Source organism: Lytechinus pictus, chromosome 7 (genome assembly GCF_037042905.1).
Source record: "Lytechinus pictus isolate F3 Inbred chromosome 7, Lp3.0, whole genome shotgun sequence".
NCBI classification, from domain to species: domain Eukaryota; kingdom Metazoa; phylum Echinodermata; class Echinoidea; order Temnopleuroida; family Toxopneustidae; genus Lytechinus; species Lytechinus pictus.
Window position 1 is genome coordinate 9,898,096 of NC_087251.1, and position 19,318 is coordinate 9,917,413.

Consider the following 19,318-nt stretch of genomic DNA (forward strand, 5'->3'; position numbering starts at 1 on the left):
ACATCTAATTTCTAAAGTATTCAAATACGTATGATGTGTATAGTTAGATTGGACAAACATGAACCCACATAGAAGTTAATTATGTACATCAAAATGTTCTTTGATTATCAAGAGACAAAGCCATGTTAAGTAGATGATGACCTTCAAGCTGAAAATATCAAAGCTTTTTGAAAACATTTCAACAGGACAACCGATGACCTAAAACATACATCCGGCAATGATCCATGGTAAATGAAGGCAGACCTTAAAAAAAAGAAACCTCAATGATTTGAAGCAACTCTACGTACTGGTTAAAAAAAAGAGAGACAGTAAGTAATCCGGTAAAGAAATTAAAAATGTATTTCATAGCTCTTCACCTGTACATATGCTGCAATCATATTTTTTGTGCATATATATTTAAATACAACATCATGCTTAACAGAGAAAATAAATTCTCCACAATCTCAGAGCAACATAGTCATGCATTTGGACATAGTCCACACAGAATAATTATTTCATTATAACAGCAATACAATTCAAGACAGAGCTTAGAGTGATATATTTCACTTGCTGTTCAATCAAACTTCATATTTGTCTGAATATGAACAATTTCTACACGACAGCTTAATAGAAGCTGAGAATGATGTTTAAGTTCTTAAAAGAACAGTTTGTAATTTATGTCATTGCAAGAATTTTATTCAACTTGGTCTATTATGACACAAGTTATAGCAGAGAATACTATACACAAAGCACATATAGTGTTATTCATGCTTAACTGCTCTTACAAACTCTACTGGGGGTATTTCACAAAGATTTAAGTATGACTTCAAGTCGCACTTAAATGCCCACGCGCAACACGCAATCTGATTGACGGATACGCAATAGTGCGTGTCCCGTTCGCATGATCAGACCAATGTGGTGATGTCTTCTATAACGTACGCAACTGGGAATTTAAGTGCAACTCTAAGTCACACTTAAATCTGTGTAAAACATCCCCCAGGACTTTCTATTTCGTAAATTCTAATAATGAATGAGAACTGTATGGAAGCAAACATTAGCAAAAGGGAAATTGATATTAGAAATCGAATGATACAAAGAGAAATATATCTTGTTTTAAATGGTGTATACATAAAACTTAACTTAACAGATTTCTCATGAACTATCATTTTACTAGAAAGAAATTCAAAACAGAAAGGAATTGAAAAAGAAAACAATTTACTGTATTAAGTTGAAGCCCCATACCTTTCTAGAACATAATGATGAGTTTATCAAACTCAGTCATGCATAAAAGTATAGTTTGAAAAATAATTATCAGACCAATATCCCACTAAGCTCCCATATGGTACAGTCTAATAGTTGATTACGGTACCAATGCTTTACATACATGTATATTTCGCTTCTTTCACCAGCCATTCATAGTTTACAGTCATTTAAATATGGAAAATTACCTTCATTGCAACTTACCACCTTGCACAATGAACACAATATTTTCCTTCATAAATGGTAATGAAATATTTGAAATGAATTTAATTGAATTATGCCTTCCAAGACAAGAAGGCTCAGTGAGGGATCATTTGCTTCATAAGATGTTTATTAAATTCAAAATCTCCTTACCGAGTCCCTTTGATAGGAAGTAAGGTCATAATCCTCTGGTTGTTTACTTGGAAGCAATGCTTTTAAAGCATATCAATCAGCATTAAACCAATCTTGCTTTCTACATATACCATCATTGTACGTAAATTGACTGAGACCCTATCATCCGACGTTATAATTTATGTAACAGCATGTTGAAAGTATTTGTTCTCTTTATAAGAAAATCCAAATATGAAATTCATTGTGTCAAAGCAGAAAAACAAGAAAACACAATGGTGAAAATCTGTGAGATTATTTTGCCAATTTTTAAATATTTCGTAAGAGCTGAAAAATTATTGCAACAGCAAAAAAAAGGCTCTCCTTCCTCCCTAAACAATGTGCAGCAGTTTCGTAAAGTTACATGATATACAGCAATGTAGGATTGAGGCAAGTCACTTGAAATTATACCATTTTGCTCAATCCTCTTTCTTTCACACTCTCTCTCATTCATAATTCATAGACAATACATTTGAGACCTGGTAATGACGAAAATCACAACTTGCAGAGAATCCCATCAAAGTTATACAATGAATCATTTAGACCTCCTACTAGTACCTGATTATGATAGGCAAGCAAAACTGATGCTTACACATGTAAGACTAAAGAATCTTATATATGGCATGGAATTATTAGCGAAGACTTACATAGAGAAAATAGAATAACTAGAGCCATCACCATCAGGATACATAGTGCATGTAGTCCCATAAATGCATTAGTGAGTTTGCTTGATTTCTTATATTTTCCTATAGATGTATTCAATTTTTATTTGAAATGGGTTTCTCTTGAAGTGCAGTTCCACTGCCAAAACTCCAAAGATCACCTTGACTTAATCTATATGAGCAGAATTATAACAAGGTTAATCATTCACACATATCAATCTTTCAACTAGCCCACATCAACATATAACATATATCTCATGTTGCCAAAGTGGGTTTACTTTAGTGACTAAAGTCAATATTCAATTCAATACCTACATGAAAGTGAGAAAGAAAAATGTACAGTGTATACAACTGAAGTTTTTTTTTTTTTTTATCCAATTAATGAATTATGTTCAAAATAGGACCCATTTCTTGGATACTTAGGCCTGTATTCTGAACTATAGTTTAATTCAAACTCTGGTCTAAAGTTGCAGTTTAACTATGGAAAGCTAATTCTCACACAAATCTTTAACAGTACAAGTTTAACTTATCAGGTCAACTGTCACTCAAATCATTCGTAATTGTTTGGAAATAATACGTGAATAGGTTTGTTTGTTTTTTCGCCATAATAGCATGATGAAAAAGTACAATGAACATTAGAAACATACAATGTAAACAAAGAGTTGACATTTTTGGCTTCCCATAAATTTAGCACAGAGTATGACTATGGCCTAATTTAAGCTGGACTTTTGCCTTTGAGTTAAGTAAAATTCCAAATACTGAATCAAGTATGATGCAAGTGATTTCCCCAAACTATGAAAAACACTTAAAAGCTTTCCTCAATTCAAACACTGAATTTAATACCAGCACATGGCAATGAATTTGAGCAATATCAAATAAACATTATTTCTGGATCAAGCATTGATCAGTAGGTTCTACACCCAAGAACAAACAAAATATGAATCATTGCTTCTCAGCACTTGGACAACAAAATTGAATAAATAAACCTCTAATTGATATTTCAATGTCTAAATTAAACCACTAATCTACATACCCTAAAATTCAAAATAATATCAAATGCAGATTGCATAATATTTTTCAGTCACATAATTATCAATTGAAAATAAGAACCACCTATTAATTGAAATTCAATTTTCTCTACTCACTTTCAAATGCTTCCAATAGTGTAATTCCTTTCAAAGAACACTGTATAGTGTTAAGGCTGAAATAAACTTCATTCACAATGTCAAGAGGCCACATGTAGACACAGCCTGATCATATGCCAAAATGGCACTGTCATCCGCTTTAGTCTCAGCCACAAAGGCCCTTTTAATATGGCCAGAAAGATAAGTTTGATGTTATTACAATCCAAATATCCTCTATGATGAAGAACACTATCGGCAAAGCTTTGCTGATAGTCAAATCTTCTTGTCCAATAATCTTCTGGAGCCAAATTTGACGAACAGTTGTCATGGGAATCAATGACTCTGTTCCTAGCATTTTTGCCCGACTACCAATCACCTCAAGCAGAAACAAATCGGATCACAGCATTCTTCCACAGTCCTTAAGATTAAATCATCAAACAGAAGGAAACCAACAAGAAAAAAGAAAGGTCCAATATGGTATGGTTATTGTCCTGATTCATTTACTTCCACTTGCCTGGCCATTGTTGATCTTTAGCAGTAAGGGGTACATAGACTACACCCATGAGAGTCTTCTTTGTGATTTGTCCTTCTTGTGATTTGTCATACTGCTCTAGATTCTGAGCTGCTCCTTGTGGTCCTACCGGGATGATGAGACGACCACCAGGCTTCAGTTGCTCAATCAGCTGGTTAAAGAAAAAGATAAATACAACCTCAATCCATTTACAATAAGATCATTTCTGCATTTAATCCAATTAATTTTCTACTTACATAATAGATCTGCAAACGTGTGGATTGGGGGAAGGTGGTTGAGATGCACCAATGAGAGAGGGTCTACCCCCCCCCCCCCGAAAAAAAGTAATAAAAGTAAATAACTGTCCCAAAAGAGTAGGTTCAACTCGTACAAATTTCATGATGTTGTGCCATTATCGTTGAATTTTCAAATATCAAAAATGCTTTTTTTTCAATGGATTCTTAGTTGCTTTTTATCATTGAAAAACATCCTACTCTCCAATCAGAGTTCAAAATTGGATATGTTATTGGTAATTTGTTCAAATCCAGTATTGCCTATAAACATCAACTCACTGCCTGTGGTAATGTTGGAGCAGCAGCACCAACATGAATAGCATCATATGGGGCACCAGAAGCATATCCTTGTCTACCATCACCAACTGGAAATTAAAATAAATCATAAGGATTTAAAAGTTACAATGAAGACTGGTTATTTTCCTTTTTCCATATAATGGACAGTGTAAACATGTAAAATGATTTTTTTTCTTCAAATATCTATTTCAGCAACGTAACAAGAGTTGAAACAGATGATAATACACCCATGAAAATTCAATATTATGTCTCTAACTTGAGTTACTGTTATTCACCCTCAAATATACACAGCATATGAGTATTGTAATTTCTTTGAGAATCAATATAGTACAAGACAAAAATAAACAGCTCTACTTTTATCAAGGGTGAGGACAGAACATGGTAAAACTTCAATCTCATTTATGGGTTCACAAATCTGGAATAGCCTTCCTGATGAAGTCAAATGGCTTAAATCTGTAAATTCATATGCAGAACACTTAAAATCATTTTCATACAAGAATATTCATAAGTTCTTCAATCACTTGTAAATATTGTATATATGTTTTTATTCATTTGTATGCAATCTTGCTTGTACCCTATCGTGCTAGAACTATTCATACACTTTCATTTTATTTACACTAGATATATTATTTTATGCAAAGTATAACTTGTAAACTTACATTTTAAACGTTATTTCATGCTATTAATTATGATTATGTATATTATAGGATAGGATAGGGCTCCACCTCCCATTAGCAGTACTTGCTATTTCTGTGAAATCCTTTTTCCAATGAAGTATACAACAAATAACCTTGTATAAATGTATTTGACATTGTTTTGGTAATAAATTCAGTTGTTCAGTTCGAAAAGACACATTTCTTACAATATAAAAAGCCATACCATAACTCACCTACTAGCTGCATCCTACCCGATGTTAGAAGATCAGGGTTATCCTTTTCTATATTCTTCCTAGATTTATCAACCAATTCTTTGATGTGGTCTATCCCTACTACCTTCCCTGTGGATCCAACCTAAAAGATAAAGATAATGTAAAAGTTATAAGGGTTTAATTTCTGCTATATGCATAGAAAGGACATTAAATTTTAAGTTAAATCAAGTGTTTAAATTTTGGCCAAAATTATCCAAAGTTTATAGACAAGTCATCAAAATAATGTGTGGTGTTTTCTAATAGCATGAATGCCATCCTTATTTTGGTATCTAGTCTTCATGAATCAGGTCACAGATAAGATTCCAAGTCTGATTGAGGTGTTTACTAAGAGATGTATTAATTTAATGATCATAAATCATTACTACTAACAATAGGCTTCAATTTGATCAAGATTCTCATGATTTCTATCTTTCCATTTTCAGTATGATTGGCTAAGATCAAGATTCTTATCATGACCGCCATCCATGCAATTATTCATGATATTAGCTCACATTCTATCAAAATTCTTGGAATGATTTCCATCCATCTAATGTGATTGTTCACACTCTAAATAACAAAAATATCAATATGATGCCTGATATTCTTTTCAGATTCCTACCAGATTACCATCCATCAAATTATGAATATATATATGTTTTATATTCTTACCATGATTGCCATACAGGAAGTCAAATAACCACTTCCAGATCCAACATCCAATGCTGACTTGCCTTCACTAAGATGGTCTTTCAGTAGTTCAAGGGCATGTGCATGCTGGAAGATAAAGACACAATATATTTGTTATTATTATGACTATTTTACAGTGGCACAGTTTCACTTTTAGACTTTCCAATATTCCATTATATTATGAGCTTTCAAGGTTTGAATGGTGGTAAGACTAGGGTGATAAGATTTGCAGTGACACCATGTAAGGTAGTTCTGAAAAGAACTGCTTGGTAATCTTTCTAATAATTGTTCTTAAAACAATTGTTAGTTTCAACGTTTTAAGCATGAAGAGCAGAGTTCTCATGTATTTATTTTTTATGAATCAAAGCAGACCTAGCAGTTTGCATTGCAATCAACATTAGGCTAACAAACAATTAAAAATCATATCAATTTGCAGACAGTAGGGGAAGGCGGGGTAAGTTGAGACACTTTTTGCATTTTGCATGATAGAATTGATATGACTAATGATATTGTAAAAATAAGTACCTCACCTTTAAATATGATTCTTGGGAAATCTTTTTCACCTATATACAACTTTCTACCCCCACACAGAAAGTCGTTGTGACCTTTGAAAAAAAACGATGTCAAGTGGCACAACTTGCCCCATCTGTGGGGTAAGTTGTGCCACCTTCTAGGGTAAGTTGAGCCACAAAAACTACATGTACAAAATGAATGAGAGAAGAACCAGCATGTCAATATTTCATTTAAAGTCTTTTCACTTGCTAATTCTCTATAAATACTAACATTCTCTAAAAGTAAAAAGAACTGTCATGTGAATTTGCTCTTTTCTGCCTGCATATCGATGGATTTTTAAGGTTTGATTGTTTTTTTATTTACATTACCATAAGAATTACCATGGCTCAACTTGCCCCATGTTGGCTGGCTCAACTTACCCCAGTCCGAACTTAATGCGATAATTTCACATCCACACATTTCTTATGCATTCATCATGTAAAAGACTATGACAAGAATGAAGGTCCATACCTGGACTAACAATATTGTTCTTATGTCTTTATTATATGTAAAGACGTGTGTGTGTAAAAAACACTTATCTATTTCACACCCGTTTTTACTTTTTTGGCTGAAATTTGTATTTTTCCCTCTAAAAAAGTACTTTTTGTTTCAAAGGTGAAAACAATGTGGTGGGGTTAAAGGTTATGTAATGGGTCATCAATACATGACACCACCATAATAGCTGACTCATTCATTTTTGGCCTGGGGCTGGTGGCTCAACTTGCCCCTATGCTCAACTTACCCCGCCTTCCCCTACATACATGTACTTGTTGGTATTTTGATTTGAATTTAATTGCTAATTGCAAATGAAAGCATCCAACTATCTGGGAGACAGTGTATGAAACACAATATCACAAGTGCAACTGCTGATCTGACAACAGGGAATAGCAATTTGAGTGCTTAAAACAATAATCTTTTCATATCCACTATCTCATGCTGTTGTATTTGTTCTCATATTGACTTCCTTAGAAAATGATGTGCAAATATAAACTTACCATATGAGGTGCACTAATAGTGACAGCATACCCTGCAGTAAAAAACAAAACAATTGAGAAAAGGTTAATACTCTGATAGTATTTAAAAAATATCAAAAGTAAAGCATTGATGACTAAACCAAAATTAGTTGCAATTGTATTCTTCAACATGTGCCATATTTTAATAGTAAAAAATGCCTAAACTATCTAGCAATCTAGCAAATTCTAGTAATCATAAGTTCTATACATCTTCTATAAATGAATCCCACACCATTTCTGTGTTTTTTAAACACATTTTCTGAACTTTTATCATTAAATAAACAAGGCAAAAGCAATTTTGTGTCTCGCCCACTTATGAAAATAACCAGAAACATCGTGATTTGCGAGGGCACACAACAGAACTGTATCGAAACTTCATTGTGAAATGACTGGGATGGAATAACACTTGTCATAAGAGCCTTGCACGTAAACTTTAATGTTGACCTGAAAATAACCTTTGACCTTACCATGTGACCTCCGACTGCAGCATCACATGCAGGTCCTCCAAGTCCATCTACCATCCAAATTTGGTTGAAAAGTGACTTACGGTTGCAGAGTTAGGTGACATAAGAGAGTCTTGCATGTAAACTTTAACGTTGACCTGAAAATGACCTTTGACCTTACCATGTAACCTCTGACTGCAGCATACCATGCAGGTCCCCAAGTCCATCTACCATCCAAGTTTGGTTGAAAAGTGACGTATGGTTGCAGAGTTAGGTGTCATAATCTGAGTCTTACATGTAAACTTTAACGTTGACCTGAAAATGACCTTTGACCTTACCATGTGACCTCCGACTGCAGCCTAACATGCAGGTACCCAAGTCCATCTACCATCCAAGTTTGGTTGAAAAGTGACTAACGGTTGCGGAGTTAGGTGTCATAAGAAAGTCTTGCATGTAAACTTTAACGTTGACCTGAAAATGACCTTTGACCTTACCATGTGACCTCTGACTGCAGCATAACATGCAGGTCCCCCAAGTCCATCTACCATCCAAGTTTGGTTGAAAAGTGACTTATGGTTGCGGAGTTAGGTGTCATAAGAGAGTCTTGCATGTAAACTTTAACGTAGACCTGAAAATGACCTTTGACCTTACCATGTGACCTCCGACTGCAGCACAACATGCAGGTCCCCCAAGTCCACTTACCATCTAAGTTTGGTTGAAAAGTGACTTACGGTTGCGGAGTTAGGTGTCATAAGAGAGTCTTGCATGTAAACTTTAACGTTGACCTGAAAATGACCTTTGACCTTACCATGTGACCTTCGACTGCAGCATAACATGCAGGTCCCTCAAGTCCATCTACCATCCAAGTTTGGTTGAAAAGTGACTTACGGTTGCGGAGTTAGGTGTCATAAGAGAATCTTGCATGTAAACTTTAACGCTGACCTGAAAATGACCTTTGACCTTGCCATGTGACCTCCGACTGCAGCATAACATGCAGGTCCCCCAAGTCCATCTACCATCCAAGTTCGGTTGAAACTGAAAAGCGACTTACGGTGGTGGAGTTATGTGTCATTAGGTTTGTGACGGACGGACGACATTTGGATCCCTAAGTCTCACCTTCACCTCTGGTGGGCGAGACAATAATAAACAAATAAAAAATAAACTCATATTATTAACTTATAACACCAAAACTGCAACTTATAAGATTTTTAATGCAGCCCAAAAAATTATACTGACATTTTTATCACTTCCTGGAGGTTTTGTTCAAAAACTTTGAAACTATTAAGCACTGATCTTACCAATACTCTGTGGAGAATCAGCATATGGACTATTACTGCTGTAGTGTTTGCGATCAACAGCTCGCATTGCCTTCAAAACTGCATCATTCTTGATGATTCCATTTTCTACAATTAATGAAACACAAAATAGTGTATTCCATCAAAAGTGATTTGTGAACATAAATACATACATGTAATTGGTAAATTGAAAAAGATAATGGTTGGAATTCAATCAAAATGGAATTATGTAATGTTTTGTAGTTTTACGTGTTACCTTCACAAAATCAAAATAGGCATATGTGACGTAAGGCCTGGCATAGTGTAAATTAGACAGCTGAAATTTGTCTATTTAGAAGATTGTAGCTCTACATTATTTTATTCTTGTTTTGTTATGAAATTGCATTCCTAGTACCATTGAGGTCAAAATATATCAGTATTGACCTCATAGGCAGCAATTACAAATACGGGGTGCTGAATTTGTAGAAAGTCGACACCCACAGTAACACACAAATGCACACATTGATGGGATGAATCGTCTAGTAGTGTTTTTTTTTTATTAGTTATGAACTCTTTAGAGTGAAAGTAGTTATTGTTTATTGCAGTTTACTTTAGATATCACAGATTATACATTTAATCTAAATTTTTACCTTAGAAGGTAAAAACTTTGATTAAATATCTGTAGATTCTGTACAATAGTGCTTGAAAGTCAATCTAATCTGGCAGCTTTTTTTTCAACCTTATTGAGGTCCCAATGTCCCCTAGAGTGATGAAATTGCATCAGGGTGATGTTGATTAATAGAATCTGATTATTCTAAAACTTAAATCATTCAAAGACCTATATTTCAATGAAATATGTTAAATAATAAACGTAATCATAAATTAATATTTAGGTATAGATTCTTTGCACAGAGAATAAGACAGATTCCAGTCTATTTGACTATGCGTGGAAGAAGTTTAGACTTTAGTGAAGCAAGATGGAGTCCACTGGAACAACCAACAGAAACTAAAAACTTTGGGTTTAAGACATGTATTATAGAATACATGTCTTGGTTGGATACCTCTTGAAAAGTGCAGAGAAGATTCAATACTGGTGCTCATGTACAAGCTACACTGCAATCTAGTTGACTCTCCAGTAAACGAGTACATCACCCCACTTACTGGTGCTACAAGAACTAGATCCTCACATGCTGCTGTCTACAGGTCCCCCAATGCAGGACAGAACTCTACAAACAATCTTCCTTTCCAAGAACTGTCAGGATATGGAATGCTTTTCCATCCAGCTCCATCAATGCCTTTAATCCAAAATCCTTCCGTCAAAGCTTGACGGAAATAAGAAACTAAACTGCCAATACTTTTTACTTGCACCTTGTAAATACGCACACTGCACCTGAACCCAGCTACTCACACTATTGCTCCAATCATATCCACAAGAATCTTCCATCTTGAAGGAGGCAGATCAACCCAGAAGAGTAAGAAAAATAATTAATAAACAGGCTTGGTCTATTTGATGATAAAAACATTTTATAAAAATATCTTATTTGATTGACGTGCATGTTGTATCAACAGACACCCATTGACAGCACCATCATATTGTGACAGGCTCAAAATACAATTTATCTTTCATTTAGGCCAAAGTCTTTCTTTAATATAAAAAAAATCACCTTCAATCTTCATTTCCCCTTTTTTCAGCTTCATCTGCCCTTGCCAAGTAAAATTATGAATAAACCACCAAAAAAAAAATTCCTAATTTTATGACAGAGAAGTATAAACATGTGCCAGGGCTTAAAATGAAAGCCCAAGCCTTGAAAAGATTAACTTTAATAAGTAAATAAATGCCATAACTACCGTCATTCTATCAATGTCTAACTTATGCACCTGAAATGCCTGATGCACCGCATTACACACTCACACGTATTGCGAGGTTAGTATATGCTATACTAACCTCGCACAACCAACGTGTTCACGCCATGGATTTTAGAGTTAACTTGTCGTTAACATCGCTTCATAACGTAAATGTTAGCCGAAACCCATTTCGCTACTCACCAGGGCTTTTTCTGGTGAAAAGCGTTCCATTTTCAATTTTTAACATATTTTTTAATTTAAAAAGGACACAAAAAAGAGCAAAATCGCTTACCTCGGCCTAGAAAGTGGCTTCGCATATGTCTCTTCCACGGAAATAAAAGGAAGGTCGTTGGTGGCGCTAATACAGTTCACAACCTTAATTCAGCTTGTCGGTATTTTTAAAACTAGATTCTTGATTCATTGTATGCGCATTCCAATGATTTTTTGATAAAATAGAGACACCAATAAATGCAATAACTTAAAAAACATAATTTTTTATTATTTTTGCTGACGATAATACTTTTTGGAAATATTCAAAGCGATGACAAATTAAACAAAAAATATAGAAAATTCTACGTACCTTGGACGAAGCCCCGCAAGTGCTACCGTTCGTTTGTCAATTAAAATTCCACCAAAGTCTTTACAGTTAAAAAGATTGGACACTTTGCCGACTTCGCGTAACCCTTTGCATCGATTTACGTGTAAGATAGTTTTTGTGTCTAGTCTTTCCCTTGTAGGGTCTTTGATATGAAGATAAATCGCGCGCCCTCTTTCGCTCATTAGACGAAAAATTTGAGAACTCGCAAGGTTGCTCCGTATTTTGTCAACGAGAAGAAAAATCAGCGCTTAAATGACGCTATTTGAGGGATATTCATCATATTAGGAGGAAATGACTTCACATCGTTTGGTAAGTTTCGTAGGAGGACTTCATTCTGTAAATCCTCTTATTAAATTTGCGGGAATTTGTTGCATTGTTGAATGCGCCGTGCCTTCAATTTTCCCACTCATTCAATGAACAAGGTTATGATATAACCTTGTTCTCTGTTATATCTCCATGTGTGGCAAAATAAGGGTGGCAATGTTTGGCTTATTTTCTCTTTTTCTTTGGAAAAAATGCTTGATTTTTTTACACTGACAGTTTCCATTACACCTTTTTCACCATACAACTTGGCTCTTAATTTGATTCTTTAAATTATGTTTTTCTTAATTAAAAATAGAGATTGAAAAATTAAAATTTTCTTGCCATATTACTTTCCACCAATAGAGGGCATACACAAAAATATGCCCAAAGTTCAAGGTTTTGAGCGCTCTGGTGAATACTTACAAAATTTATTCCCAAGTTACTAACTGACTAATGAAAAATAAATTGCAACTGTATGGCATGGCCCGGGATTAGTAATTTTGGTCACAAAACTCAAAAGTGATATTTTAACGAGTTTTTAAAGTGTGTGCTCTGTACAGCATTGGGATACCATAGTCCTACCTGTAGATTCCCCACATGCACAGGCAGGATGGTTGCAGTGAGCTAGTGAATTTTCCTGTACACGGCACGGCGGCAGAGATGCACCCATGGGCATGGGTGCGCATTACATATAAAAAATAACTAACAACATTTTACACTAGTGGGGCTGTATAAAAAATTCTAGTTTATGATACAAGCATACAGAAAGCTTCTTATGATTGAGCTCATTCGACTTTATCATCGACCGTTTAACATTGTCATGGCATGAATTGAAATTATTAAATGACCATTCATGTATACCTTTAAGTCTTGTTATGAGCTCTTCATGCGATTCTCCACTGGATCTCCAAGCCATCTCTGCTCGATGAATGTACCGCGCCCCAGCGGCCCCCATAGATTTACACGATCCGTCGGGTTGAAACTCTCCGTCACAGACTTCTTCTTCGGCCTCAGCTCTCACACTGGTGACACAATTTAAAATTGTAATTGAGAACTGAACTAATATTATTGCAAAATAAGAAATTTGAACATATTTTATTTTACTTGACATACTAATCGAGAATATAAGATCGGGTGCAATCACAACAAACTAATATAAACTTTCATATTTTGTATATCAAACAGTCTTTCGCGCAGTCTGTAGTCAATTATCTCGCCTCAGGGCCCCGCCCCCATACACAAGCCTCCATCCAAGGCAAGAAAAAGCTCGATTATTTAGTCTTTAATTTTATATATCACAAGAACTAGATTTTCAGTTCTCCTTTTTTTTCTGTCTGACTTTCTCAAATTCGGTTACGTCAGCTTTGGCGTAAAGACTCATTTAAAAAGCAAAATATGTTGAGATCATATTTTAGCCACATTAAACGCACTCATCATGATGCTCATAAAATGAGTTGATCGACGAGAGGGTACCGTAATAATCGGGGGATCGGGGATATACTTTATCTTTTGTGTTTTTAGGCATTCATAAGAGCCATAAAACCGTAATAATTAACCTTATAGCAAAACATAGGTATAACCAATGGCCACTAAATTAGTTAATATCAATATCACCATACATTTTCATATTCTCTTACATGAAATGCAAGATCCATTGGCATATGGTGTCCGATCCGCGGCGGCGGGGCAGGGGATTCCATGGGAGTGGGGATATACCCCCCTTCATGTGGGGGGGGGGGGATGGCCTGTATGATTATCATCCCCCAACAAATTAATGATAATAAAAGATAATAATAATAACAATAATAATAATAATGATGATGATGATGATGATGACGATGATGATGATGATGATGATGATGACGATGACGATGACGATGACGATGACGACGACGACGACGACGATGATGATGATGAGAACAATTAACAGCAACAATAGTGTTATCAATAAGAATCATGAACAATAGTTCAAGATATAAGAAACAAAATAGGCCTACATTCAATTTCCCGGATCGCGGAGAAAAAGCCCGAGAAAAAGGAAGCTATAATGTAAAACGGCAAAGAGGGCGTCCTACATGTCATTTGATTCAGTTGCTGGATCTAGCCCTCACCCCAAACAATCCCCGTTTAAAGGATTGGTCCGGGCTGAAAATATTTATATCTTAATACATAGAGTAGATTTCACTGAGCAAAATGCCGAAAATTTCAACAAAATCGGATAACAAGTAATAAAGTTATTGAAGTTAAGTTTAGCAATATTTTGTGGAAACAGCCGTCATTAATATTCATTAGGTGATGGGCTGATGATGTTATATTATGATATGATGTTAAAAATTCGAGATTTAAACTTACTGAACGAGACACTCTATTCAGGTTTTGTAAATCATGAAAAGGATGAGTAAGCGGGGATCTTCCTTACATTAATAATGCGAGCGCAGAGCGCGAGCAGAATTATTTTATATACGTTTTGTACTGATCGAAAATGTACCTGTTAAGGACTGCTTGCACTTAGCCATGAAGACGTTACATATTTCAACAATTTTGACTTTTCTACATAAAGAATGTAAAGTTTTAATCAATTTTTGTAATCGTGAACAGGATAGGTATATAACTAAACAATTGTCGATGCGAGCGCGAAGATGGAGCGGAAAAATCGAGATTTAGACCTAAAAACGGGACACTCTATTCATGTTTTGTATATATCATGAAAAGAATGAGTAATATAACGCGAGCACAAAGCGTGGGCGGAAAATTTTTGATATTCAAGCATTTTATACAGTGACATGAAAGATTTTTTTTTATTTCCCTAGTCTTCCCCTCATCTTATTTCATTCACTCATCTTCCTCCTCTTCTTTTTTCTCCTCTCTTTTCCCTCCTTTTCCCCCTTTTTTCTTTCTTTCCTTTTTCTTTTTTTTTGCTCCGCCAATAGGGGGGGGCCGGCCCCCCCTGGATCCACCTATGCATGGGCGCCAGTTGTATAGGTCCATGGTCAGACTATATAGGGGACAGGGGGACAAGGAAAAAAATGTAAAGGAAACAATAGTCCAACGGTCCCCTCAAAAATATTTCGAAGCCTTGTATATCGGTTGGTTTATTTACCGACAAAAGTATCTAAAAGTTTGCTAAAACATTCCCTTTCATGGTTTCGATTCCCACTTGATTTTCTAGTGCCCTTTGGTAAGGCATAAATCCTCGTTGTGTTATGTGTTACTTTAAGATTGACCAGAGTGAATGTTGGTTTATGCTTCTCACATGCCTAACAAGTGTGTATGAGATCCTGAAAATAATTATATGGCATCAAAGTGATCATTAGATTTAAAAAATACTTAAAAATCTGAAAAATATTAACCGTGCTTTATCAATCGGTGTAGACTTGGGTAAAACGCAGAGTATATAGGACCACGAATGTTTTACTGTGAGAGGGGCTTTTGGCTGAAATTATTCTACAAGTAAATTTTATCTCTGGAAGAGGGGCGGGTAGCCCTTATATGCGTTATCAACCTTTATTTTGTTTGCATTATGCCCGGAATGAAGTAATATGTCCTCATATTGTAGGGATGATCCAGACTCATTAAGAGCTCGAAGACATAATAATTAGTCAGAGTACAATCAGTCTTAGGAACTAGTAGCCATGATGTTTATTGCTCTTCTGTTATTTGTTCGCGCCGCATCACATCTTGCGCGTAGTCACAATATAGATCTTGGACATATCACAACATCCCCCTCCTTTTAATACAAGTATGACCAAAGTTATTTCTATAACACTTACAAGGTGCAACCTCAAAATGAAACTTCTGTATCAATAATGATGCTTAAAACCATTGAATAGTTTTGATAAACATTAACAATGCAAAGTATTTCCTAACAACTTTTGCTGTTGGTTTGTAACAAGTTTGAACATATAGTATCATCTATATATTACATATTAATTTCTAAGATTGAACTATCTATCCAATATAAAATTGAAAGTTTTGAATAACACTTTATACATTATTACAATGCATCTATGTAAACATACTATGATGATTGTAGTGTGCAATAATCATTTTGAGTTCCATGTTATTGCAAATGCCTTTGCTATGTTTAAATTAAAATAAATTATCAAAATTACTTTTGTTTTCCTTGTACATTTGTCCATTTCTCTCAAATGCTAATCAAGTATCGAATATTAACTTCAACTGCATGTATTTAAAAAAATATTAAAACTATGCACTTAGCTTTTCAACCTTCAGCTTTCTCATCACAAACTTAATCAATTCTTAGAGAAATGATTTGATCTAAATTAACTTCCATCAAAGATTTTCATAAAATTTACTGACTTTTCTAGGTAAACTTCCTCTGCTTTGAATTACGGTTGGTTTAAACACATACTTAACAAATTGTATGATACATCTCTCCTTATTGGAAGTTAACACTTTTCTCAAAACCAATAAGAGTATGTTTCCTTAAAAGGTGGAATTCAACATATATACATATCAAAATGTGATTCTACTCTATATCTAATTATTTTTTTAACTGTATGTGTGTTTTGTTTTATTTGATTTTGATCCTTGTTTTTTAATTATTTACTTATTTTAATGTGTGTGATTTCTGTAGCGAACTGGTCGATGGATTTGGCGACCATACCGTGTGGTGTATGTATGTCTATCAGACTGAGAGTTTGGAGTTCTGTCTGAAGTGTGCATGTGTGGTGTTTGGTTATCGGTCTCTTTTGCCTCTTCATCCTCAAGGTCTAGTCTCCGTGGATCAAGACTAGCTGACGAGGTGTCACTTTTTGGCTGGCTTGTGAACATCTCTCTGAGGTGTGACCGGTTTCGTCTTAGTGTCCTTCCATTAGGAGTGGTGACTTCGTATGATCTTGGTGCTTCACACACTCGAGACACTTTGGCTGGAATCCATGTGTTATCATCTGTATCCAGCATCCTTACTCTCTGACCAACGGTTAACTTGGGTAGTTCTTTACCAGCATGTTTGTCATGGTCATGCTTCATTTTCTCCCTTCTTTGTTGGATTTGGTCGTGCATATCGTTGTGTGGATATCCGTAGCTGCGACCTGGGAGCGTTGTTTTTACTTTTCGTCCGTACATTAGTTCAGCAGGAGATGGCAAGTCTGCTTGTGGTGTTGCACGAAGATGCAAGAGTGCTTCCAGGAGATCCTGTCCTGTTTGTCTGCATTTCTTGATCATTGATTTCACGGTGCGTACCATTCTCTCCGCAAGACCATTCGAGCGAGGATATCGTGGCGATGAAGTTGTATGCTTAATGTTCCATTTTGCACACATCTCTTGGAATGGTTTGCCACTGAACTGAGGGCCATTGTCCGATACAACCTCTGCAGGTACTCCGAACATGCTGAACGCTTCTTTCATCACTGTAGTGACTGCAGTGCTAGTCGTACTATGCATCCTCCTGATGACTGGGAATTTGGAGTGGTAGTCAGTGATGAGGAGAAAGTCTGTACCATCTAGGTGAAACAGATCTGCAGCAAGCTTTGTCCATGGAGTTGGAGGAACCTCATGTGGTTCGAGTGGCTCTTTCTGCTGTTGATCCTGATTCTCTTGACATGCTTGGCAGGTTTTGACAATGTTTTCTATGTCCTTGTTTATTCCTGGCCAATACACACAGTCCCTAGCGAGCCGCCTGGTCTTCTCAATGCCCATGTGGCTGGTATGTAGTTGTCTCAAGATGTCTTCTTGGAGTGCCTTGGGTACGACTACTTGTCTACCCTTGAAGACTATACCGTTGACGGTGCCTAGTTCGTCTCTGTATGACCAAAATGTTCTCAAGCAGTTTGGTACCTGTCCAAATTCATCTGGCCATCCGTCCCTGATGATCTGGGCCAACATAATCATGACTGGATCAACTGCGGTCTCTCTTCCCAGCTGTGTTCGCTTGTCTTCAGAGAACACAGACAAATCATCTTCGCTATCAGGGATTGTTAGCATTTCATCGACATGTAGATTGATTTGTACGTCTTCTGTCTTCTTTGGGTTGGGAAGTCTGCTAAGCGTATCTGGGAGGACTAACTGACTACCTGGACGATACACCACGTTACAGTCATATCCTTGGATCTTGACTAATAGTCTCTGGAGCCTCGGTGGGGCACTCCTCAGGGGCTTGCGGCAAATGATTTCCAACGGTTTATGATCTGTGTGGACAGTGAAACTGCTGCCGAACAAGTAAGTGTGGAAACGTGTGATGCCAAATACCAGAGCGAGCGTCTCCCGTTCAATGTTTGAGTAGTTTGATTGTGCTTCCGAGAGGCTCTTAGATGCAAAAGCTACAGGCTTCCCATCTTGAAGTAGGCATGCTCCAAGTCCCTTGCCTGATGCATCCACCTCCAATACTGTCGGGGCATTAGGTTTGTAGTACTGGAGACAAGCTCCCTTTGATACCTCAGCCTTGAGGGACTGGAACACCTCTTCGTGGTCATCTTGCCACAGGAATGGCACATCTTTCTTGAGAAGTTCTCGGAGGATTGCTGCTTTCTCTGAGTAGTTGGGTATGTACGGTGAAAGATACGTCATCATGCCAAGGACCCTCTGCAGCTCATCTTTGCTTCGTGGAGAAGGCATGTCCTTGACGTCTTCCAGCTTACTCGGATCAGGTAGAATACCTTGGTTTGTGTACAACGATCCGAAGAAGTTGATGCTCTGTGTCTTTATTACACACTTTGCACTGTTGAACACAAGGCCTTCTTTCTGTGCAACCTCTAGTAGTTTCCATAGATTGGCATCGTGCTCTTGTTCTGTTTTGCCAAAGACTGCAACATCGTCTGCAATTCCAACACAGCCTGGCACCTGTGCGATGATTGAGTCCATCCTCTGTTGAAAGATGTCTTGACTCACTGAAAGTCCGAATGGCAGTCTGCAAAAACAGTGTCTCCCGAAAGGTGATCTGAATGTTGTAAGCTCTTGAGATGCTTCATCCAGATGTACGGACCAATATCCTGCCTTGGCGTCGAGCTTTGAGAAATACTTGGCTTCAGAAAACGCAGGATTGAGTTCCTCAAGTGTCGGCACTTTGTGAGGGCACCGCTTCAGACTTTGGTTCAGCTTTCGGGGATCCAAGCAAATTCTAAGTGAACCATCTTTCTTTAAGGCGGTGGTGAGTGAGCTACACCAATCTGTGTGGTGATCCACTCTTCTGATGATGCCGTTGCTTTCCATCTGATCCAACTCTTGTTTGAGTTTCTCTTGC

The 19,318-nt window shown here is 36.5% G+C and overlaps 1 protein-coding gene across 1 annotated transcript; it reads right to left on the bottom strand.

The window, feature by feature from the left end:
* Positions 1-316: 316 nt before the first annotated feature.
* LOC129265001 (protein-L-isoaspartate(D-aspartate) O-methyltransferase-like) lies at positions 317-13,507 on the bottom strand. The gene is made up of 7 exons (XM_054902979.2): positions 12,979-13,507; positions 9,396-9,500; positions 7,637-7,668; positions 6,072-6,176; positions 5,385-5,505; positions 4,478-4,563; positions 317-4,077 (listed from the first exon to the last, which is right to left on the bottom strand). Exons 1-7 carry the CDS (start codon positions 13,226-13,228, stop codon positions 3,895-3,897), a joined length of 882 nt encoding a protein of 293 aa, XP_054758954.2. The 5' UTR covers positions 13,229-13,507; the 3' UTR covers positions 317-3,894.
* Positions 13,508-19,318: the final 5,811 nt, after the last annotated feature.

Coding starts and splice junctions, on each gene's coding strand:
- LOC129265001 (XM_054902979.2), bottom strand. CDS start 13,228: ATGTCAAGTAAAATAAAATATGTTCAAATTTCTTATTTTGCAATAATA. Junction 6,177..7,636: donor CTATTAGTGCACCTCATATG/GTAAGTTTATAT, acceptor TTTATCTTCCAG/CATGCACATGCCCTTGAACT. Junction 4,564..5,384: donor GGGTAGGATGCAGCTAGTAG/GTGAGTTATGGT, acceptor TTTAATTTCCAG/TTGGTGATGGTAGACAAGGA.